The 19,610-nt window shown below is 39.9% G+C and overlaps 1 protein-coding gene across 5 annotated transcripts in view; it reads left to right on the forward strand.

The window, feature by feature from the left end:
• The window catches only part of LOC131685046 (microtubule-associated protein Jupiter), a 181,006-nt gene that overhangs the window by 139,954 nt on the left and 21,442 nt on the right, over positions 1-19,610 (forward strand). For all 5 annotated transcript variants that reach the window (XM_058968430.1, XM_058968431.1, XM_058968432.1 and 2 more), the window contains exons 3-4: positions 2,436-2,569; positions 18,939-18,974. In XM_058968430.1, the coding sequence (XP_058824413.1) occupies positions 2,436-2,569; positions 18,939-18,974 (170 nt within the window). The remainder of the gene's footprint in view (positions 1-2,435; positions 2,570-18,938; positions 18,975-19,610) is intronic.

A 19,610-nucleotide genomic window follows, 5' to 3' on the forward strand; every position in this document is an offset into this window, starting at 1 on the left:
TAACCCAAACTGTCGCCTTTCATTGCTGGTATAGTAGTGAGTGACTCACTGTCACGTTGGTTCATTTTGCAAGCTTGCATGGTCCTCTTTCGTTGATAGCATTTCCCGTTCAAGATGATTTACTGGAAAGGTTGTGGAATTTTGTAGGGGAAGTTCAGCTGCAGGCGATGCAACGGTAACGTACTGGTAATCGATGTTCTCAGAGGCGATATAAAATCCATTAGTTTAACGACTTCACATATCTAATCGATTAACATAGAACTCATATGTCATAATGATATTTGCGTACTGATAACTCTTCGTCAAGCAGTAGAAACTGTTGGCCCAGATCGGATTGTGACTACCTGTGTTGTGTTTGTGTTTAGGTGGTGAAGTTTCATCCGCTCGATAAGGCACAGTAACGTGTTGATTTTGCGCCTTATTAGGAAATGTACTTGCGCCGTAAAATTGTATTTCCTGACATTGACCTGTCAAAATGCTTTCATTGTTTTCTCTTGTGAATTAAAGTTGTTGACAACAGACACAATACCTTCACATTGAGCGAAAAACGACAGAATAAATATTCATATGTTGATATAAAAGTTTATACGCGTTCATACGACGCAATGGGGCATTTTGAAGGTATTTTAGTTGTCATGTAAATACCGGAACATTGTGTACTTTGAAATCTAGTATTAATCATATTGGTTGTATTTTATTATTTAAAAGAATAACCCGGATAGAAATTACAGTCTGTCCACAGTAAGCGCATGGTCGTAATTACAGTTGGTAATACTACTCTAATAAACATCGTATGATTTAGTAGCTTAACGATTTGTTCAGTGTATCATATAAATAATTTGTGGAATCGGTGCTCTATATCGGTTAAAGTTCGTGTATAATATTTTTTATCAGGGTTTGCACGGGATTTTTTTTATGAAGTTAATTTGTAATGGAAACGTTAAAGTTGATTACTTTTCTTTTGTCATTGTGCAAAGTATTATAAAATTACTGCACTGTCACAGTGAAAATATTGTTTTTTTACACACTTAACTGCGAAAGCATATTATATCTTAATAATAATTAACTAAATCATGTAAACAATAGGGATGAAAAAAGTCACAATATAATCAAATAGAAAATAAAATATTAAAAAAATGGTTCTATTGCTTAACTATAGCGAAGACACGATTTTATCAGCCCCCGATTTTATCAGCTTTTTGACCCGGTTTTGTTAGCCTCATATGAAAATTGGTAGTTGGTAGTTTGATGGGCTCTAGCAGACGAACCAAGTTGAATTCGAGTAAATCTTTTTTAGAGCATTTTCTTATTTTAGAGATCCGAAATATGTAAATATAAAATTTCTATTTTTTTTTTAAATTTTGCATTGTGCATAATGCATCCCCTTAAGGGAAATTCAAACTAAATAATCAGAACAGGTTATGAGGCTATATCTAGGGACTAAAGAAGAATATTTTAATAGCTTCCGTTTCTTAAAAAGAATAATATATATGTCCCGATTTTGTTAATGTCCCTGTTTTCTCCGCCTAAAATTCACCAAAGAGCTGATAAAAACGGGTCTTCAGTGTTTCGATTTATTAAAAACTCGGATACTAACTCATGTCCACAACGGCGAAAAAATTCGCTACTCCCTGTTGCCACACAAATCCCTCTTTGGCGAAACAGCTGGGGCGAATCTGTTCCGTTCTTTGCCAATCGCATCAGGAGAATCAGGAAGAACAGCGTGGAACGAACAAAAAAAAACAAAGCAGCCAAGTGTGTGACTCATGCCAACCGGCCAACAGTCTGTCGTCGTGTCGTTGTGTAGTCTGACAGATTTTATTTACTTTTCGCATCCTTCTTCGGTAAAAGGCGAACCGTTTTCCTGCTCTCTTCACATTTTTTTTGTTGTATTTGGCTTCGCATTCATTCCATTGCGGCACCCACACAACCACATCGGGTAACGGAAGACCAGCCAGACGGCGGCGGCGACCTCCAGCAAGCAAGGCGCGCACTCGTCAGTTTCGTGTCGACTTGAACTGTGCGGTTGTCCTCCTGAACTAGTCCTGGGCTGAAAAGGGTGTTCATTCCATTTCGTGCTTTCTGTCAGACCAGAGTGTGTGGTACAATAATTTTACAATCATCGAATCTCTCCGATCGTTATTATATTACCGTGGCCTCAATTGTCGTTCTAAAACAGTGCTAAACCAGGTCAAACGCGAGCCTGTCCCGGTTGTTACTCAGTCCTTCTTTCGGTTCGATAAATCTATCAAGCAAAATGGAGCACAGACAGTAAGTTCGACTGTTGCTGAAACATTCGATCGGGTAACTGTTCAATCCTGAACTTTTATCAATCGTCCGAGTTTATTATATGATTTCCCTGTGCTACTAGAATCCGCATATCAATTTGAAACGGAAAATTAATGCAATTTTTCTCTACTTTTCTACATTTTCAGAGTTCTGAAGCCCCCAGGTGGTGGAAGCAGCGATCTGTTCGGTTCCGACAACATGCCTCAGACTCCACGCAACTCGAAGAATCGGCAGCAGTCTAGCATTTTCGCAGCGCCGGATTCACAGCGAGCTGGCAACGGTAAGTGTTCCGATAGTTGTTACTCGTCCAACGATCATTTTGTTCCCGATGTTAGTGAAGTTCGAGTTCAATTTGTTATGGTAGTGATTGTGAGCGATTACATATTTCCATTTTTTCGGCATTGTCGAACGGTTGAAGTGGAATCGATGAAGGGAATTCCATGTTTTTGTGATTCGAAAAAATAGGTTCGTTTGCGGGATGTTCATGCAGGTAGTGCAATAAATAAGGACACGTTTTGAAGCAGATGTTGGTGAGGATTGCTTGTGTAAACAAAAAAGAAGTGCCTACCTTTTGGCAGTACTCAGGTAGATCGGTGGGAGTTTAGCTTCACAGGCAATATCTTTTGCAAACATATTTGTTTTGATGGTCCTTTGAAATGCAATAAAAACAGGTCCAAAATGGGTTGAATTATCTTTCTCCGAAAAAATGTTTGCCTGCTTTTGAGTGAATGTCTATTATTTGCATGCGCTTGAAACATATTCCGGTTGTCGGCTGTTTTGATGTTATGGATTTCATGGAAACGGTGCTATTGTAGTTGAACACTAGGCAAATGCGTTCCGCTATTAAATTTATATCGGCAATTCCGTTTTGAACTAAGGACACTGCTCCATTTACTTGGAGACGCGATATTCCTCTATATACAGTGAAAACCCGTTTTTATAGGCCCTTTGGTGAATTTTATGCTGATGAAGCAGAGGCATTGACGAAATCGGAACCTATATTACCTTTCTTTTTAATTAACCGAAGCTTTTAAAATATTTTTCGTAAGTCACTTTTTTCTGATTATTTATTTGGAATTTCCCTTAAAGGGGTCTAACATTGCAAAATTTCAAAAAAATAAGTTGTGCGAATTTCGGATCTCTAAGATTAGAAAAAATATGCTCAAGAAAGAATTTCTCGAATTCAACTTGGTTCGTCTGTTAGACCCCATCAAACTACTAACTACCAATTTTCATAAGAGGTTGACAAAATCGGGTTTTCACTTTAAATAAAATAAAAAAATCACCTGAAGTTTACAAAAAACTCTTGTTCGCAAAACCTGTTTGTACAGCCTACAGCAATCTATTTCAAATTGAGAGTTTATTCATCAATCTGAAATTTGGCCAAAAAAAAAAGAATTTCGAACTCTGTCATGTTGGAAGCAAACTATTTACACAAGCAGAGGGGCGAATCAAAATTCGTTAAATTTTTTTTGAACCATCCTGAGAGTAGATACAGAACACTAGATTAGGATTGTCATTGACATCCGTGAGAGTAACATATTTGTTTTGATTCTGGTATATATCTGTCAAATGGGCCAAAAAAGAAAGAAAAAAAATCCTCTATCGTTCAATAGCAAATAATCATTTTTGTTCCTTTTGGCAAACAAAACAAAACCATTCTTGGCTGGAGTATTTTCATTAATTAGAATGCACAAATTGTCTAATAATGTACCGAATTTTGATAAATTTTCATTTCCGTGTGTGGTATATACAAACTCTTTCATTCCATAACAATAACAGTCGAAAATTTACACCGAGAGAACTCGCTATATTGAATCTATTGATTTCACACATGATTTTTTGCAATTTGTAGCAGCACATAAAAATCGTATGTCACGCTAAAATAAAATGTGAAAACTATTGCAATTCATGTGGCGTGCATCAAAATTATTATAGTATGCGACAAACAAATTTGTTTCATAGCAAATTTCATCTCATTTTTCTATTTATCTCTCGTTTCTTCTGCTGTATATTTTATGCATCGAAAAATAATACGATCTTCAATGCATAAACATCACAACAGAATTAAAGACACGGAAATCAAAAATATGCAAACTCTGAATTTTACCAATATGAAATTCAGCTGAACGGTTTGTTGTTACAATTAGACCACATTTTTCTGCGTGTACTAAGAGTGTGGACCAAAGACTTCTACTAGAGAGATGTTCGATACCTTGACAGATATATACCGAAAACAAAAACATGCTTCGAAGCGAAAACAATGGGAACATCAGTGACAATCCTAATCTAGTGTCTTGTATCTACTATCGTGAGTTGCTATCCCCAGTGATTGCGTTATTTTAATTTCTAGTTTAGAAATTTGCTTCGTCTTTAAATGCATACAAAGTTTTGAGGGGGAGATATCATATGACTATTTACATCATCAGGGGTTCAATAATATTGTGACACAATGCGAGGGTGGAACGTAATGAAAATCATTAAAATAATACGTATGAATATTCCCATGAGGGTGGAAAAATGATTAGATTTGAACAAATATTATAAAATAACAATATACTTCTGCATTTCTTACCAGAAACAACACCAGCGCCACCATAAAACAAAAGGTTGCTAGTGCACTGTAAATTTTTCCGTATGACAGTTTTCGGTACATTACAATATATTATAGTAGAGGTACAGTGAAGACGCGTTTTATCAGCCCCTTGGCGAATTTTAAACTGATAAAATAGGGACATTTAATTTTCTGTCTCTTTAATATACCGAAGTTCTTAAAATATTCTTCTTTGGTTCTTAGATATAGCCTCGCAACCTTTTCTGATTATTTACTTTAAGTTCCCCTTAAGGGGGTCTGTCAAAAAATAATATTTTTATTTTTGCATTTTTAGGACCTCTATCCTAATCTCCTATCTCTAATCCTTTTTCATCAACAGATCGTCGCTGTTGTGCTATCTTATGACAAGCGCCATTTTGCACATTTCGAGAAAAACGATTTTTAAAGTTTGAGATTGAGTATCTTGAAACTTATAAATGGTATAAACAATTCAAAGAAAACAAATGATGCTTCTATCTATTCTGCATTGATCTCTCAAATATTACGAAAATCGGTTAATTACATTGCGAGTTTTCTTTAAAAATGTAAACAAAAGTCGGTCTCACACGTGTCATAGGTGTGTATTGATAACAAAATTTGTATGGCGTGTCATAATCGTGCATGGAAAATTTTCTATAGAAAAAAATCATCAATTATTAACTTTTATTCATATCTTTGGCTTCATTTGGTCTATAAACAATCGGTGAGATACATTTTGAAGGAAATGAGTCAGGGAATCTAGAAAAAATAGTTATTTTTGGTTACAGTGTTGCCAAATATGCTATATTTCCAGTTTAAAACTTAAATTGCATTTTTCTCACAGTTCGTGCATTTTTGTTTCGAAAATGATTATGCCATTGTGTTTATCAGATAGTTTTACATATAAAAACATCTCATACATAAAGATAATTTGAGCGAATCCCTAGACACAGTCATTTGAAGCAAAAAATTAAAAATTTCTCAGCACGTTTCTCGCTATATCTCAGTAACCAAACAGAATATCAAAATTCTGTAAACGCCACTTTGTAGAGATTTTTTGGACAAGTAATGTGGCATATCTAACTCAGTTTACCCCAAAATGGCGTTTGTCATAAGATAGCACAACAGCGACGAGATGTCCTTTATGGTTCATATGAGATTTACAGGAGTGGACTATATCGTTAATGTATAATATTTGATATACAACAATGCTTGATTTTTTTCTGTTACGAGTTTCGGTTAGCGTATCAGCTCACGGTATAAAATCATACCAAAATTTTGTTTCTCAACAAACGAATGTCATAATATAGTGTATCAAAAAGTATTATATACATAACTAAAATTTTCACTATATCCAGGTTCTAGTAGGCTAACTATTGCCATGAGCTCATCCAATCCTCGACTTTTTTATTGATTTGATTGTCGCTAGTGAGTTTAAAATACATTCACATAATGCGTATAGCACTGCGTTTCACATAATCCATGCTATCAATGCAGCAGCTAACTAATAGGATCTTACCACATGCTACATATAGCAGATAGGTCTGGCGTTGTGGAATCGGTGTCATTTGTTTATTAGAATAGTACTTTGATTATCTAAAACATGACTGCTTCGAAGTTCGATGAACTGATATTGACAGATTTCCACATCAACCCAATTCCTGCATCGAAATTATGTTTCTATTACTAATGCACTGGAATGCTCAAATATTCCATTTTACTATTAGAAATCACTGTGTAATTCAGGTGACCTATTCTGCTAGTTAATTCTCATTCATGGAATCGTAACTTATTCCGTTGCTTTAGAAACCCCTGGCTCGTTCTTCATAATAATTTTGAATCATAATAATTTTGAACGTTACACTGATCTCAGTGTTTTTGGGCTTGTCGCATTCCCGGGAAGACTAGTGCGTTAGTGCAAAGAACTAAAAAAGCAAGAAACTGGTGCAATTAGTTGGAAACCATCGACCGTGTCGATTGCATCCACATCGATTAAAAGATTATCAGTTTTTTCTTTGAACCAGTATTCAAATTTTCCATGACCTCCAACATCAGAATGTTTTTTTATTAATGTCTAGTAGATTGTTCGGGTGGTGGTTGTAATCTGGCACAAATAATGACTTATTCGGAACATCACTCAATCGAATGGAAACGATCCCCAAAACTAACAAGCAAGATATGAGCTAGTTCCGTTATTTAATACACAAGATATTTTCTTTAAGTTTATATGGTCGGTGTTAAGTCAGACCGGACCAAGTCGCAAAACATCAAAAAATGAGTTAATGATAGCACTGGATAAAGAATTTCTTCATCTACATTCCACTTTTACCAGATTTGAAATATGAAACAATAAACAAGAATTATGGTAAAAAATATTTTCCAATTATAATGTAAAGGATGCTGCGATTCAAACTTTAAACGCGTTTTTCTCGAAATCAATGCACTGTCACTTAGTCCGGTCTGACCTAACACCGACCATATGCGATTATATATATATATATATATATATATATATATATATATATATATATATATATATATATATATATATATATATATATATATATATATATATATATATATATATATATATATATATATATATATATATATATATATATATATATATATATATATATATATATATATATATATATATATATATATATATATATATATATATATATATATATATATATATATATATATATATATATATATATATATATATATATATATATATATATATATATATATATATATATATATATATATATATATATATATATATATATATATATATATATATATATATATATATATATATATATATATATATATATATATATATATATATATATATATATATATATATATATATATATATGCATTAGGGTTGATCGAAAAATACATTAATCGGAAATTTCAAGGTGCTCAAGCTATTTTGCATCCGTAAAATAATGTCGAAGCGTAGATTCCCGATCAGAATGAAATAACAAGATTCTAATAGAACACAGTTTTTGTGATATATTGTGTTATAAATTAGGTCTCGTTAGTAGTTAAAATAACAGAAATTTATAACAAGTAACAATTCAAGATATAGTTTAAATATATTTCTGTTATGTGTTTTTGATCGGGTTTGGTGGTTTTTCATTAAGATACAAAATTCTATGAAATTAGGGGACAATTTGCACTTGAACCGGGGTAATATTTTTTCGGTCATTTCCATGCGGTGGGACACATGATGCTGAAAGCACTATAATTATTACCTGACAATCTTCTTTTCCATATGATTGCTCTATAGAAGCCATTGATCAATATTCCGTAACAATATTCCATAAATCGTCGCTGTTGTACTATCATATGACAAACGCCATTTTGGGGTAAACTGAGTTAGATATACCATGTTACTTAATTTTAAGATCTCTACAATGTGGCGTTTTCAGAATTTTTAAATTCTACTGGGTTAATGAGATTTAGCGAAACACGACTATGAAAAGCGCCAATTTCTCGAGTGACCGAATTGTGCAATTTTGTGATAATGAAAAAAAACAACAATCGTAGCGTGTTGGCTTGCTATAAACCAAAAAGCTTATAGCAAGCCACCAGATGTCTCTGAAGACACACGTAATTCCTATGCAGATCAACCACAATCATTAGCTAGGTTCTTGTCTTGGAAGCAAAATTTTTCCTACCATACTTTTTTTCTGCGAATTGTTGGCTTGTGTTTTTATGATTATTGATCAAATTTCCTTTTGAGATTTCCACTAGTTTTGGAAAGTTTGCCGAAATGTAATAATGGATTATGCAAGAATATTTTTTTCGTCTAGTCGCCTGTCAACGATAACCTTGTTTGATTTATATTGTCTCTAAATTGTTGATATCCCCAACTTTTATATATTGTTTTTCTCGAACAAAGGAAAATGTGAAAATTTTGCGTTCCAGTACTATCATTTTGTAACCTGATAATGCTACTACTGCATAGAAAAGTATAACATTGGGCATAGTGATCTATAACGCATAATTTTACGAATCAGTTATGAGTCTTTTTTATACGAAATCTTCTGTGAACATTTGTGACAATATCAGCAATACACACTTCTGACACGTATGCGAGCGACTTTGGTTTACATTTCAAGCAAAAACTGTCAATATAGTCCACCAATCTTCGCATAAATCGAGAGATTACTACAGCAGATAGAAGCATCGATCGCCTTCTCCGAAAAGCATTCAACATTTATACATTTCAAGATATTCATTTTTTCTCGAAAAGTGCTAAATCGCGCTTGTCATAAGACAGCACAACAGCAACGAAATGACACTATTTTTAAGTGATTTTCAACACCCCCTCCACGTCGCTATTGTATATCTATCGTTATGTTATCGACGATTGCTTCTTTATTGGTGTGGCTGGTTGGTGCTTTGGAGGCACTGAATGCAATCGTTGTTTCTGCTCAGTTACTACTTACAGTAGGTTTCGAGATGCAAAATTAATCAGTTATTCGATAGCGTTTTGGTTGTGTTTTAGCATTTTAGCAGCGTATGTCGAAGGCCGTTCGTTGGCGTTGATTTTAGTAGGTTCATTTTTCTTCTCGGCTTCGGCGCATGGCTTTCCGTAATGTGCCATCTGGTTACAGAACGGGCACGTCCGAATCTGACCAGAGCACGGGCCTTGCGTTATTTGCTTATAGGTAATGTTAATGTTGGCCTCAAAAGAAACAAATAGGAAGAGATAGGTTTGGTCAGCCACATACCAATCACACAAATTCAGTTGTGAGCGCCAGTAAACAGGTTTCTCCCAGTATCGTAACGGTTTCCACTTCTCCATATTCAAATATGAATTTTTAATGTGGTCTGATTTGGTGCGCTATACTAAGTCATGTGAACGTACTTCGATTTCAACGTCATCGGTGTATCTGGATTTTAACTTTGTCATGTTCGACTTAGTGTCTTCTTAACGTTACCAGTATATGATTACGGACGTGGTGTAGTTGTATGTGTAGTTGTATGTATTAGGGCGGGCACAGTTGTACCTGTAATCAAACCGACTTTGTACAAGTAGTCGAACATCTTGTGGAAAAAGTTAGAGGCAATAACTTTTATTCAAAACTTACCTTACCGTTCAGGCTAGAGCCTTGTTGTCTCTTGCTGTATGTAGAAGCCGTCTCCATTCCACTCGGTCCATTGCTGCTTGTCGCCAGCCTCGCAGTCTTCGAAGGGTCCGCAGGTCGTCCTCTATCTGGTCGATCCACCGTGCTCGCTGTGCGCCCCGTCTTCTCGTTCCTGTAGGGTCTCCCTCAAGAACCATCTTCAACGGATCGTCATCCGACATTCATTCGACGTGTCCAGCGCAAACGTCCTATTTTTGCGGTATGCGCGATTGATGGTTCTTCCAGCAGCTAATGCAACTAATGGTTCATTCGCCTGTGCCACGTTCCATCAGCACGCCACCATAGATGGTATGCAACACCTTTCGTTCAAAAACTTCAAGGGCGCGGCGCGTTGGTCCTCCACGAGCATAGTTCAGGTCTCATGGCTGTTTCCTGCCAAGATCCGTCTCTGAATTTCTCTGCTGGTATCATTGTCGTCGGTTACCAGTGAGCCCAAATACACGAATTCGTCGACCGTCAATCCGAACTCGGGATAGGAGGTCCACATTGTCGTTTCTAGAAGCTCTTCCTCTCATGTATTTTGTTTTCGAAACGTTGATGACAAGTCCAATCCTGCTGGCTTCAGCCTTCAGTCTGATGTACGTTTCCGACATCGCCTCAAAGTCCCGTGCCATTATGTCAATGTCATCAGTAAAGCCAAGAAAGCTAGACGGACTTCCTGAAGATCGTGCCACTGGTGTCTATCCCCGCTCTCCTTATTACACCTTCTAACGCAACGTTGAACAGCAGACATGATAGACCATCACCTTGCCGTAACCCTCTTCGAGATTCATAGGGACTCGAGAGTGTCTCGGATACCCGAGCAACGCACATCACCCGATCCATCGTCGCTTTGACTAATGAGGAATTCCACGAAGATCCGTCCGAAAATCATTAAAATCGTGACCGACCATCTTAGATTCCGATGAAACTTTGCACGTTCCACCGTCATGGAAGACTAAATATTTTCCACAGGTAATAAGATTATTTTGACTCAAGAGCAACTTTTCAAAAGGGCGTAAACGTTTCTACATGTATGAATTTCAAAATTTTTTTGTTCGATTACTATATTTTATACAGCAAAACTATCTAAGAACGAGTTACAGGGAATGAATACTTCTGTATGAAAAAAATATACACTGAAAAAAATGTTGTGTCATTTTTCAAAAAAAAACAAAAATTTATGATAAAAATTTAAATTGCGAAAAAACCCATTTTTTTAAATTTTTTATATTTTGTTACCAAAAACCTAAAGAGAAAAGAAACATTTTGAATGTGATTGCATGATGGAGAAAAAATCGTTAAAAATTTTTTTCTAACAATAACTTCGTACATGTTTTTAAATTTCATACTGACATATAAAATTGTAATTTTATTACAGAATATAATTCTAAGTTTTCCTAACAACAACTTTTGACATATTTTTATAATTCTTACTATTTGCAGTCAAAAATACAATTTTCTTTTTGAATATGATTCTAAACGCCATTTTAAATCGAAATGCTCTTAACAAAAATTTTCTAAAATGTAGTAGTTCTCGAGATATTTTAACTTTTGTTTTAACAACACAATTATATTGGTTTATTACGACCTTTTCATAAATTAGTCGCGTTTCTCCATCAACAATAATAGGTTTTTCAAAAGGTCCGTAAACTTTCCTGCAACTTTCTCTTTGACATCTAGGCGATATTGTGAAACATTTGAAAGTTAGAAAGTTTGTTAGTAATCGAACAAAAAATTTTTGAAATTCATACATGTAGAAACGTTTACGCCCTTTTGAAAAATTGCTCTTGTATCAAAATATTCCAATTGCCAGAGAATATCATGGAGATTCGTACAGTGAACACACTTGCAAAGTTTCGTTCGAATCGACGATGGTCATATTTTGCGGTCGGCCGGTTTCTCATGGAATCCCTCTAATCGTGCTAGCTTATCCGGAAAACCGTACTCGAGCATTATCTGCCATAGCTGATCTCGATCGATTGTGTCATACGCCGATTTGAAATCGATGAACAAATGATGTGTGGGCACGTTGTATTCGTCCGCTGCTGCTTCACCGTTGAGGTGCTCGTCATAGTCCTGCTTCCACCTCTCAATCACCTCGCACTCGTTCATAATAAGGTTGCCGTCTAAGTCCCTGCACATATCGACTTGCGGAACGTATCCTTTGCTCGAACTGTTCAGTTTCTCGTAGAATTTTCGTGTGTCGTTACGGGGTACAGTTGTTCCATCGCTCCGCGATCTCGTTCCTCCTGTTGGCGCGGAGGACCGAGGTTTGCCTGTTCCGTGCTTGTTTGTATCACTCCACATTCTGTCTCGTTCTTCTCTATTAACTGCTTACATTCGTCATCGAACCAGTCGTTTCCTCGATCGCTGTACCTAGTGCCCATATAGCACTACTTCCTATGGCGGAACGGATCTCCCTCCAGCCATCTTCAAGAGTAGCCGTGCCCGGCTGTGCTTCCGTGGGTAGTGCTGCTTCCAGCCGCTGTGCGTGGTCTTGGGTAACCCCGGCGTCCCGAAGTTGCGCGATGTTGGGTCTTGGCCTCCGATTACGACGAGTGTTGTACACCGTCGAGAGTTTTGAGCGCATGCATACTGCAACTAGGTAATTGTCCGAATCTATGTTCGCACTGCGGTAGGTACGAACGTTAGTGATATCAGAGAAGAATCGCCCGTCGATTAGAACATGATCGATTTGGTTTTCGGTGCGTTGGTCAGATGATCTCCAGGTGGCTTTGTGGATATCTTTGCGGGGGAAGAAGGTAAGAAGGTGCAAGTTGTTTGGCCCGATTACCGGTCTAAACATTACCTCCCGTCCTACCTGAGCGTACATATTACCGATGACGATTTTCACGTTCCGTTGCGAACAGCTGTCGCACACCTCCTCCAGCTTCGTATAGAACGCTTCCTTCTCGTCGTCGGGTCTCCCATCGTGTGGGCAGTGTACGTTGATAATGCTGTAGTTGAAGAAACGGCCTTTGATCCTCAACTTAGACATCCATACTGATCGGAGTCCGTCCACGCGTTGGCGCATCCTACCCAGCACTACAAAGCCGGTTCCCAGCTCGTTGGTGGTGCCACAGCTCTGGTAGAAAGTAGTCGCCCGATGCCCGCTTTTCCATACCTTTTGTCCTGTCAAGCAAAGTTCCTGCAGTGCTACGACTTCAAAGTTGCGTGGTTGGAGTTCGTCGTAGGTTATCCTGTCGAAAGCTGGAAAGCAGAGTGACCTGCAGTTCCATGTTACGAGTTTCCAATCGTAGTCCTTATTTCGTCACGTAGGTCTTTGTCTATTGTTCCGTTTCGTATTTTCTTCTGCATTGTTCGTAACGGTTAGTTTTCCAGGGAGGCTTGTTGGATCTTCCCCAACTCCCTGTCTCGCCGGAGGACCATCGTGTCAGCTCTATTTAGAGTCCCACGCTGACACGAGGACGATACATCAGACGCCTCTAATATGGAGAACAGACGCTGTTTTGAGCCGCCCCTAACATGGGTAACAGACGCTCGGATGGACTCACCCTCCGAAAAGAGGAGCCCCCCTTCCCTGTCAGCATACGACCATGGTCCCACCGGGGTTGGTTACCCGATCTTTCCTATGGTTACTCGTACCCTAGATGGCACCGCGGGGAGGTAGGGATAGGAGTTATTGGACAAGAGGCTAAGGACCAGTGTGGCGAACCACCGGGTTTATCTTACGCATTGCCCAGTTATTTACCAACCGCCGCGGTAAATAAAGGAATTAAAAAAAAATTGTAGAAAAATTCATTAAAAAATCAGAGGTGGTCCGAACTAATTGTATCGTTATTGATATTAGCCTCTTCATGCCCATGTTATTTATAAATAAGTGTTTTAAAACTTTTGGTTTGAACAAGATTTGTTCAAAGCGACAAGTAAGGCTTATACTTGAAACTATTATGTTTCATCTGAGCACTATCAGTTCTACATAAGTATTACCCGTAGAACAGAAGTTATTGTAATGAGTCTGATTGCATTCCGCTGGAGCAGTGCTGCCAGGGACAGTTTCTGGTAACATGAAATTTTTATGTTTTATATTTTCTTGTCGTCTTGCAATATTATTGAATCCGTCTTAGAATACACTTGAAGAAATTATCTCCCAGGTATTCCTAATAGTGTTTCTGTGGTCAGAACTCCGATCAAACGAAAAGCCCATGTTATTCCCATGTTCATTGTCCACCTTCACCTTTACTGTATAGAGTTTTGACAGTATTACAAATAGGACCAACTAATAAAAACACCGACACTATGCACCGGTAGATCGCATATAAAAATCATTGTTTGATGTATTGATGGCTTACTGGGATAGTTGTTGATTTTTAAGGACCTGCATCATTTCTAAGCCCATGTAAATTTGTTCGAAACGTGGGTGGACTAACCTATCTGAAGCTATTTGTCTTGTAAAAGAAATTACCTTCATACAATACCTGCCAGCTCTGCGGTCAGACTGCACCTTACGGGAACCATGCACGAAAACCACTAAGAAAAACTCCAAAGCGACACTCATTCAGCAATACCATCACCTGAGTCACAAACAATTGTCATTTTTTTTCGCTACGGTTCAGGCAATACTGTATAATATGTTCCTAGGAACCGGGCCAGTGAACTTGCGGAGTCTCGACTTTATTGGGTCACGCACTGTTTCCGGTACAATAAACATATGTCGCTCGAGTCCAGCTGAGAACATTATAGATGTTTACACTTTATAAACAATGCTAGTCGCTCAGTGTCGGAAATGACTGGGCAGTGCGTAAGCCTCTTGTACCTGAAGGCATAAAATAGACCCCACTTGCGGTCCTTAGCTTCCTGCCCAGTAACTCCTAGCCCTGGCCTCCTCGTGGCGTCGACTGGGATACGAGTAACCTTAGTGAAGATCAGGTAACCAACCCCGGTGGGAACTTTGGTCGTATGCTGGCAGGGAAGGGGGGGTTACTCTTCTTCGGAAGGTGTAAACCTGTCCTGGTGTCCAGGTGGGACCTTAAGCAGTCCTGGCACGATGGCCCACCGGCGAGACAGGTGGTTGGCGTAGGCCCTATAAGCCGCCCCTTAAAAAACCCACATAACGAACAATACAGAAGAGAATACGACCCAGAACAATCGGCAACGACCCAGGCGACGAATAAAGGATCACGATTGGAAACTCGGAATATGGAACTGCAGATCGCTCGGCTTCGCAGGATGTGACAGGATAATCTACGACGAACTACACCCCCGCAACTTCGATATCGTGGCGCTGCAGGAACTTTGCTGGACGGGACAGAAGGTGTGGAAAAGCGGGCATCGAGCGGCTACCTTCTACCAGAGCTGTGGTACAACCAACGAGCTGGGAACCGGCGTCATAGTGCTGGGCAAGATGCGCCAACGTGTGATCGGGTGGCAGCCGATCAACGCAAGGATGTGCAAGTTGAGGATCAAAGGTCGTTTCTTCAACTACAGCATCATCAACGTGCACTGCCCACACGATGGGAGACCCGACGACGAGAAAGAAGCGTTCTACATGCAGCTGGAGCAGACATACGACGGTTGCCCTCTGCGAGACGTGAAAATTGTCATCGGCGACATGAACGCATAGGTAGGAAGGGAGGCAATGTACAGACCGGTGATCGGGCCTAACAGCCTGCATTCCGTATCAAATGACAACGGCCAACGATGTGTGAACTTCGCAGCCTCCCGTGGAATGGTAGTCCGAAGCACCTTCTTCCCTCGCAAAGATATCCACAAAGTCACCTGGAGATCACCGGACCAAGTAACAAAAAATCAAATCGACCACGTTCTAATTGACGGTAGATTTTTCTCGGACATCACAAACCTCCGCACTTATCGCAGTGCGAATATAGATTCGGACCACCACCTGGTTGCAGTATGCTTGCGCTCAAAACTTTCGACAGTGCATAGCTCTCGTCGAAGCCGAACGCCGCGGCTAAATATCGAGCGGCTACAAGATGGCAGAGTGGCTCAAGTATACGCGCAGCAGTTGGAAGTGGCACTACCAACGGAAGAGCAGCTAGGCGCAGTTGCCCTTGAAGATGGCTGGAGAGATATCCGATCCGCCATAGGTAGCACCGCAGCCACTGCACTAGGTACGCTGGGCCCGGACCGAAGAAGCGACTGGTACGACGGCGAATGCGAGCAGTTAGTCGAAGAGAAGAATGCAGCATGGGCGAGAATGCTGCAACACCGCACGAGGTCGAACGAGGCGCGATATAAACAGGCACGGAACAGGCAGAACTCGGTTTTCCGGAACAAAAAGCGCCAGCAGGAAGACCGAGATCGCGAAGCGATGGAGCAGCTGTACCGCGCTAAAGACACACGGAAATTCTACGAGAAGTTGAACCGCTCGCGCAGGGGCTGGAATGGATCCACTCACAGTAAGTACGTACCACAGGCCGACATGTGCAGAGATACAAACGGGAATCTTCTTACGGACCAGTGTGAGGTGATCCAGAGGTGGCGGCAACACTACGAAGAACACCTGAACGGCGATGCAGCAGACGACGAGGATGGCACGGTAACGTACCTGGGAGCACGCACGGAAGACATTACACTACCGGCTCCGGATCTCCAAGAAATCCAGGAGGAGATTAGCCGGCTCAAAAATAATAAAGCCGCTGGGGTTGACCAATACCAATACCAATACCAATACCAAGCGAGCTACTAAAACACGGTGGCGAGCCACTGGCTAAAGCGCTGCACTGGGTGATTACCAAGATTTGTGAGGAGGAGATTTTACCGGAGGAGTGGATGGAAGGTGTCGTGTGTCCTATCTACAAAAAGGGCGACAAGCTGGATTGCTGTAATTACCGAGCAATCACCCTGCTGAACGCCGCCTACAAGGTACTCTCCCAAATACTATGCCGTCGACTATCACCAATTGCAAGAGAGTTCGTGGGGCAGTACCAGGCGGGTTTCATGAGCGAACGATCTACCACGGACCAGGTGTTCGCTCTTCGTCAAGTACTGCAGAAATGCCGCGAGTACAATGTGCCCACACATCATTTGTTCATCGACTTCAAAGCCGCATACGACACTATCGATCGAGATCAGCTATGGCAGATTATGCACGAGTACGGATTCCCGGACAAACTGACGCGATTAGTGAAGGCGACGATGGATCGGGTGATGTGCGTAGTACGTGTCTCAGGGACGCTCTCGAGTCCCTTCAAATCACGCAGAGGGTTACGGCAAGGTGATGGTCTCTCGTGTCTGTTATTCAACATCGCGCTGGAAGGTGTAATAAGAAGAGCAGGGATCGACACGAGTGGTACGATTTTCACAAAGTCCGTTCAGCTACTTGGCTTCGCCGATGACGTTGATATTATTGCACGAAACTTTGAGAAGATGGAGGAAGCCTACATCAGACTGAAAAGAGAAGCCAAGCGCGTCGGACTTGCCATCAACACGTCGAAGACAAAGTACATGATAGGAAAAGGTTCACGAGAAGAGAATGAGAACCGCCCGCTTCGAGTTTGCATCGGTGGCGACGAAATCGAGGTGGTTGAAGAGTTCGTGTACTTGGGCTCACTGGTGACCGCCGACAATGATACCAGCAGAGAGATTCGTAGACGCATCGTGGCAGGAAATCGTGCTTACATTGGCCTCCGCAAGACACTTCGGTCGAACAGAGTTCGCCGTCGTACGAAGTTGACCATCTACAAGACGCTGATTAGACCGGTAGTTCTCTACGGGCACGAGACCTGGACCATGCTCGTGGAGGACCAACGCGCACTTGGTGTCTTCGAACGGAAAGTGCCGCGTACCATCTACGGTGGAGTGCAGATGGAAGACGGCACATGGAGACGGCGAATGAACTATGAGTTGCATCAGCTGTTGGGGGAGCCGCCCATCTGTCATACCGCGAAAATCGGACGACTACGGTGGGCCGGGCACGTAGCCAGAATGTCGGACAATAGCCCGGTGAAAACGGTTCTCAATTGCAATCCGACCGGTACAAGAAGACATGGCGCGCAGCGAGCACGATGGATCGACCAGGTGGAAGACGATTTGCGGACCCTTCGCAGACTGCGTGGCTGGCGACGCGCGGCCATGGACCGAGTGGAATGGAGGAATCTTTTGTATACGGCACAGGCCACTTCGGGCTTAATCTGTTAATAAATAAATAAATAGTCGCTCAGTGTAAAATAGCTGCAAACGGCGTTTAGCATTAGCTGAGCCCTTTCATGAATACAACAATGACAATTGCACAAACTGCGTCCAGTACCTCCAATCCGACAGCCAACATCATCAGCGAGAAAACTAGGACCGAAGACGACGGATTCACAAAAACATGTTCTTTAAAACCTTTAGCAAAAGTTACAATTCCACGCATTTTTTCAGTCCTTGATAGGTTCATATAGGATACAAACTTATTTTATTTGGAAATATTGTTGGTTTTATTGTTTTGAACAATAATGTCTTTATCACGCCAATTAGGTAGTACAGAGACGAGGCGCTTTACTGATTGATCCATGCGATATTTCAAGGAAAAGGGATTATTTAAGTGCTTCGAAATTGTATGCAAACGCGCTTAAAAATTTAAAACTCCTAGTTGTTTCTTGCCCTTTCAAAATGCGAAAAACTGTTTTTTTACCTCCCAAAGCAGGCTACCGCCTCAAACTATTTTATGTAAAATACAGATTAGAATAGACTAGTTAGATTGTATCCGTTATTGCGAATGTATTACATAATGCTTTAATACTAATGCTTGAGCAAACATTCATAATACTAAAACGTTTCAACAGATTAATGACGATGTAATTGTTCTATATTATTCTGTAATACATTGATCAAGTATGTAAATTTATCATCATCTTCTTTCTATTTTTCCCAAATTTGCTATGCCAATATCCCAATAAATACATTCATCAAACATCAAATCGACCATCGCTCGAATGGACCCCCTTAACAACCACCAGTATTTCGACAAGGAATTCACAGATACTATTTATTCGGTACACTATTGAATGTTACATTTTACCTGTTCGATTGCATGTCTGCCTGTACCACCCCGCCCCAAACCATTCCACTAGCGTAGTCCACATCTACCGAAATCTAAACCGCTTAACCATGAGTCTGTGCTATTATCATGACCGCATTCAAATTTCGTTTATCGCAGTTCTTTGTTTTCTGTTTCCATTTTTGCCCAGACCATTTGATCGACCTGCGTCCTACGTATGTGCACTGTATGGACTGTAATAGACAGTTGAAGTAAAAGTTTATCAAATGCATAAATCTTAAATGACTATTTCCGCCGCTTCCGAGTATTGTTTGTTGCTGCGTCTATTTAATTTTTAATTTGTGAGAATAGTTGACCATAGGCTATGCGCCGGTAATTTGCTTTATTGTGTTTGGGTTTTATTTTTTTCCACTTAACTATTTAATCAAACAAAAGTCCATTACATTTATTCGCTTCCTATAAAGCAGCAATGCGCTCTAGGCAATACTGCGTAGGCGTATTATGGTAGTAAATTAGTCTCAGCTTTGTTAAATTATCATATCTCTCTCCCCTTATTAGGTATGACGAGTTTGAATCCAGTCTTTCTTTTATTTAGGGAGAAATTTGGATCTTTTGTGCGAGCTCCATATGT

The sequence above is a fragment of the Topomyia yanbarensis genome, chromosome 2, assembly GCF_030247195.1.
Source record: "Topomyia yanbarensis strain Yona2022 chromosome 2, ASM3024719v1, whole genome shotgun sequence".
Lineage (NCBI taxonomy): Eukaryota > Metazoa > Arthropoda > Insecta > Diptera > Culicidae > Topomyia > Topomyia yanbarensis.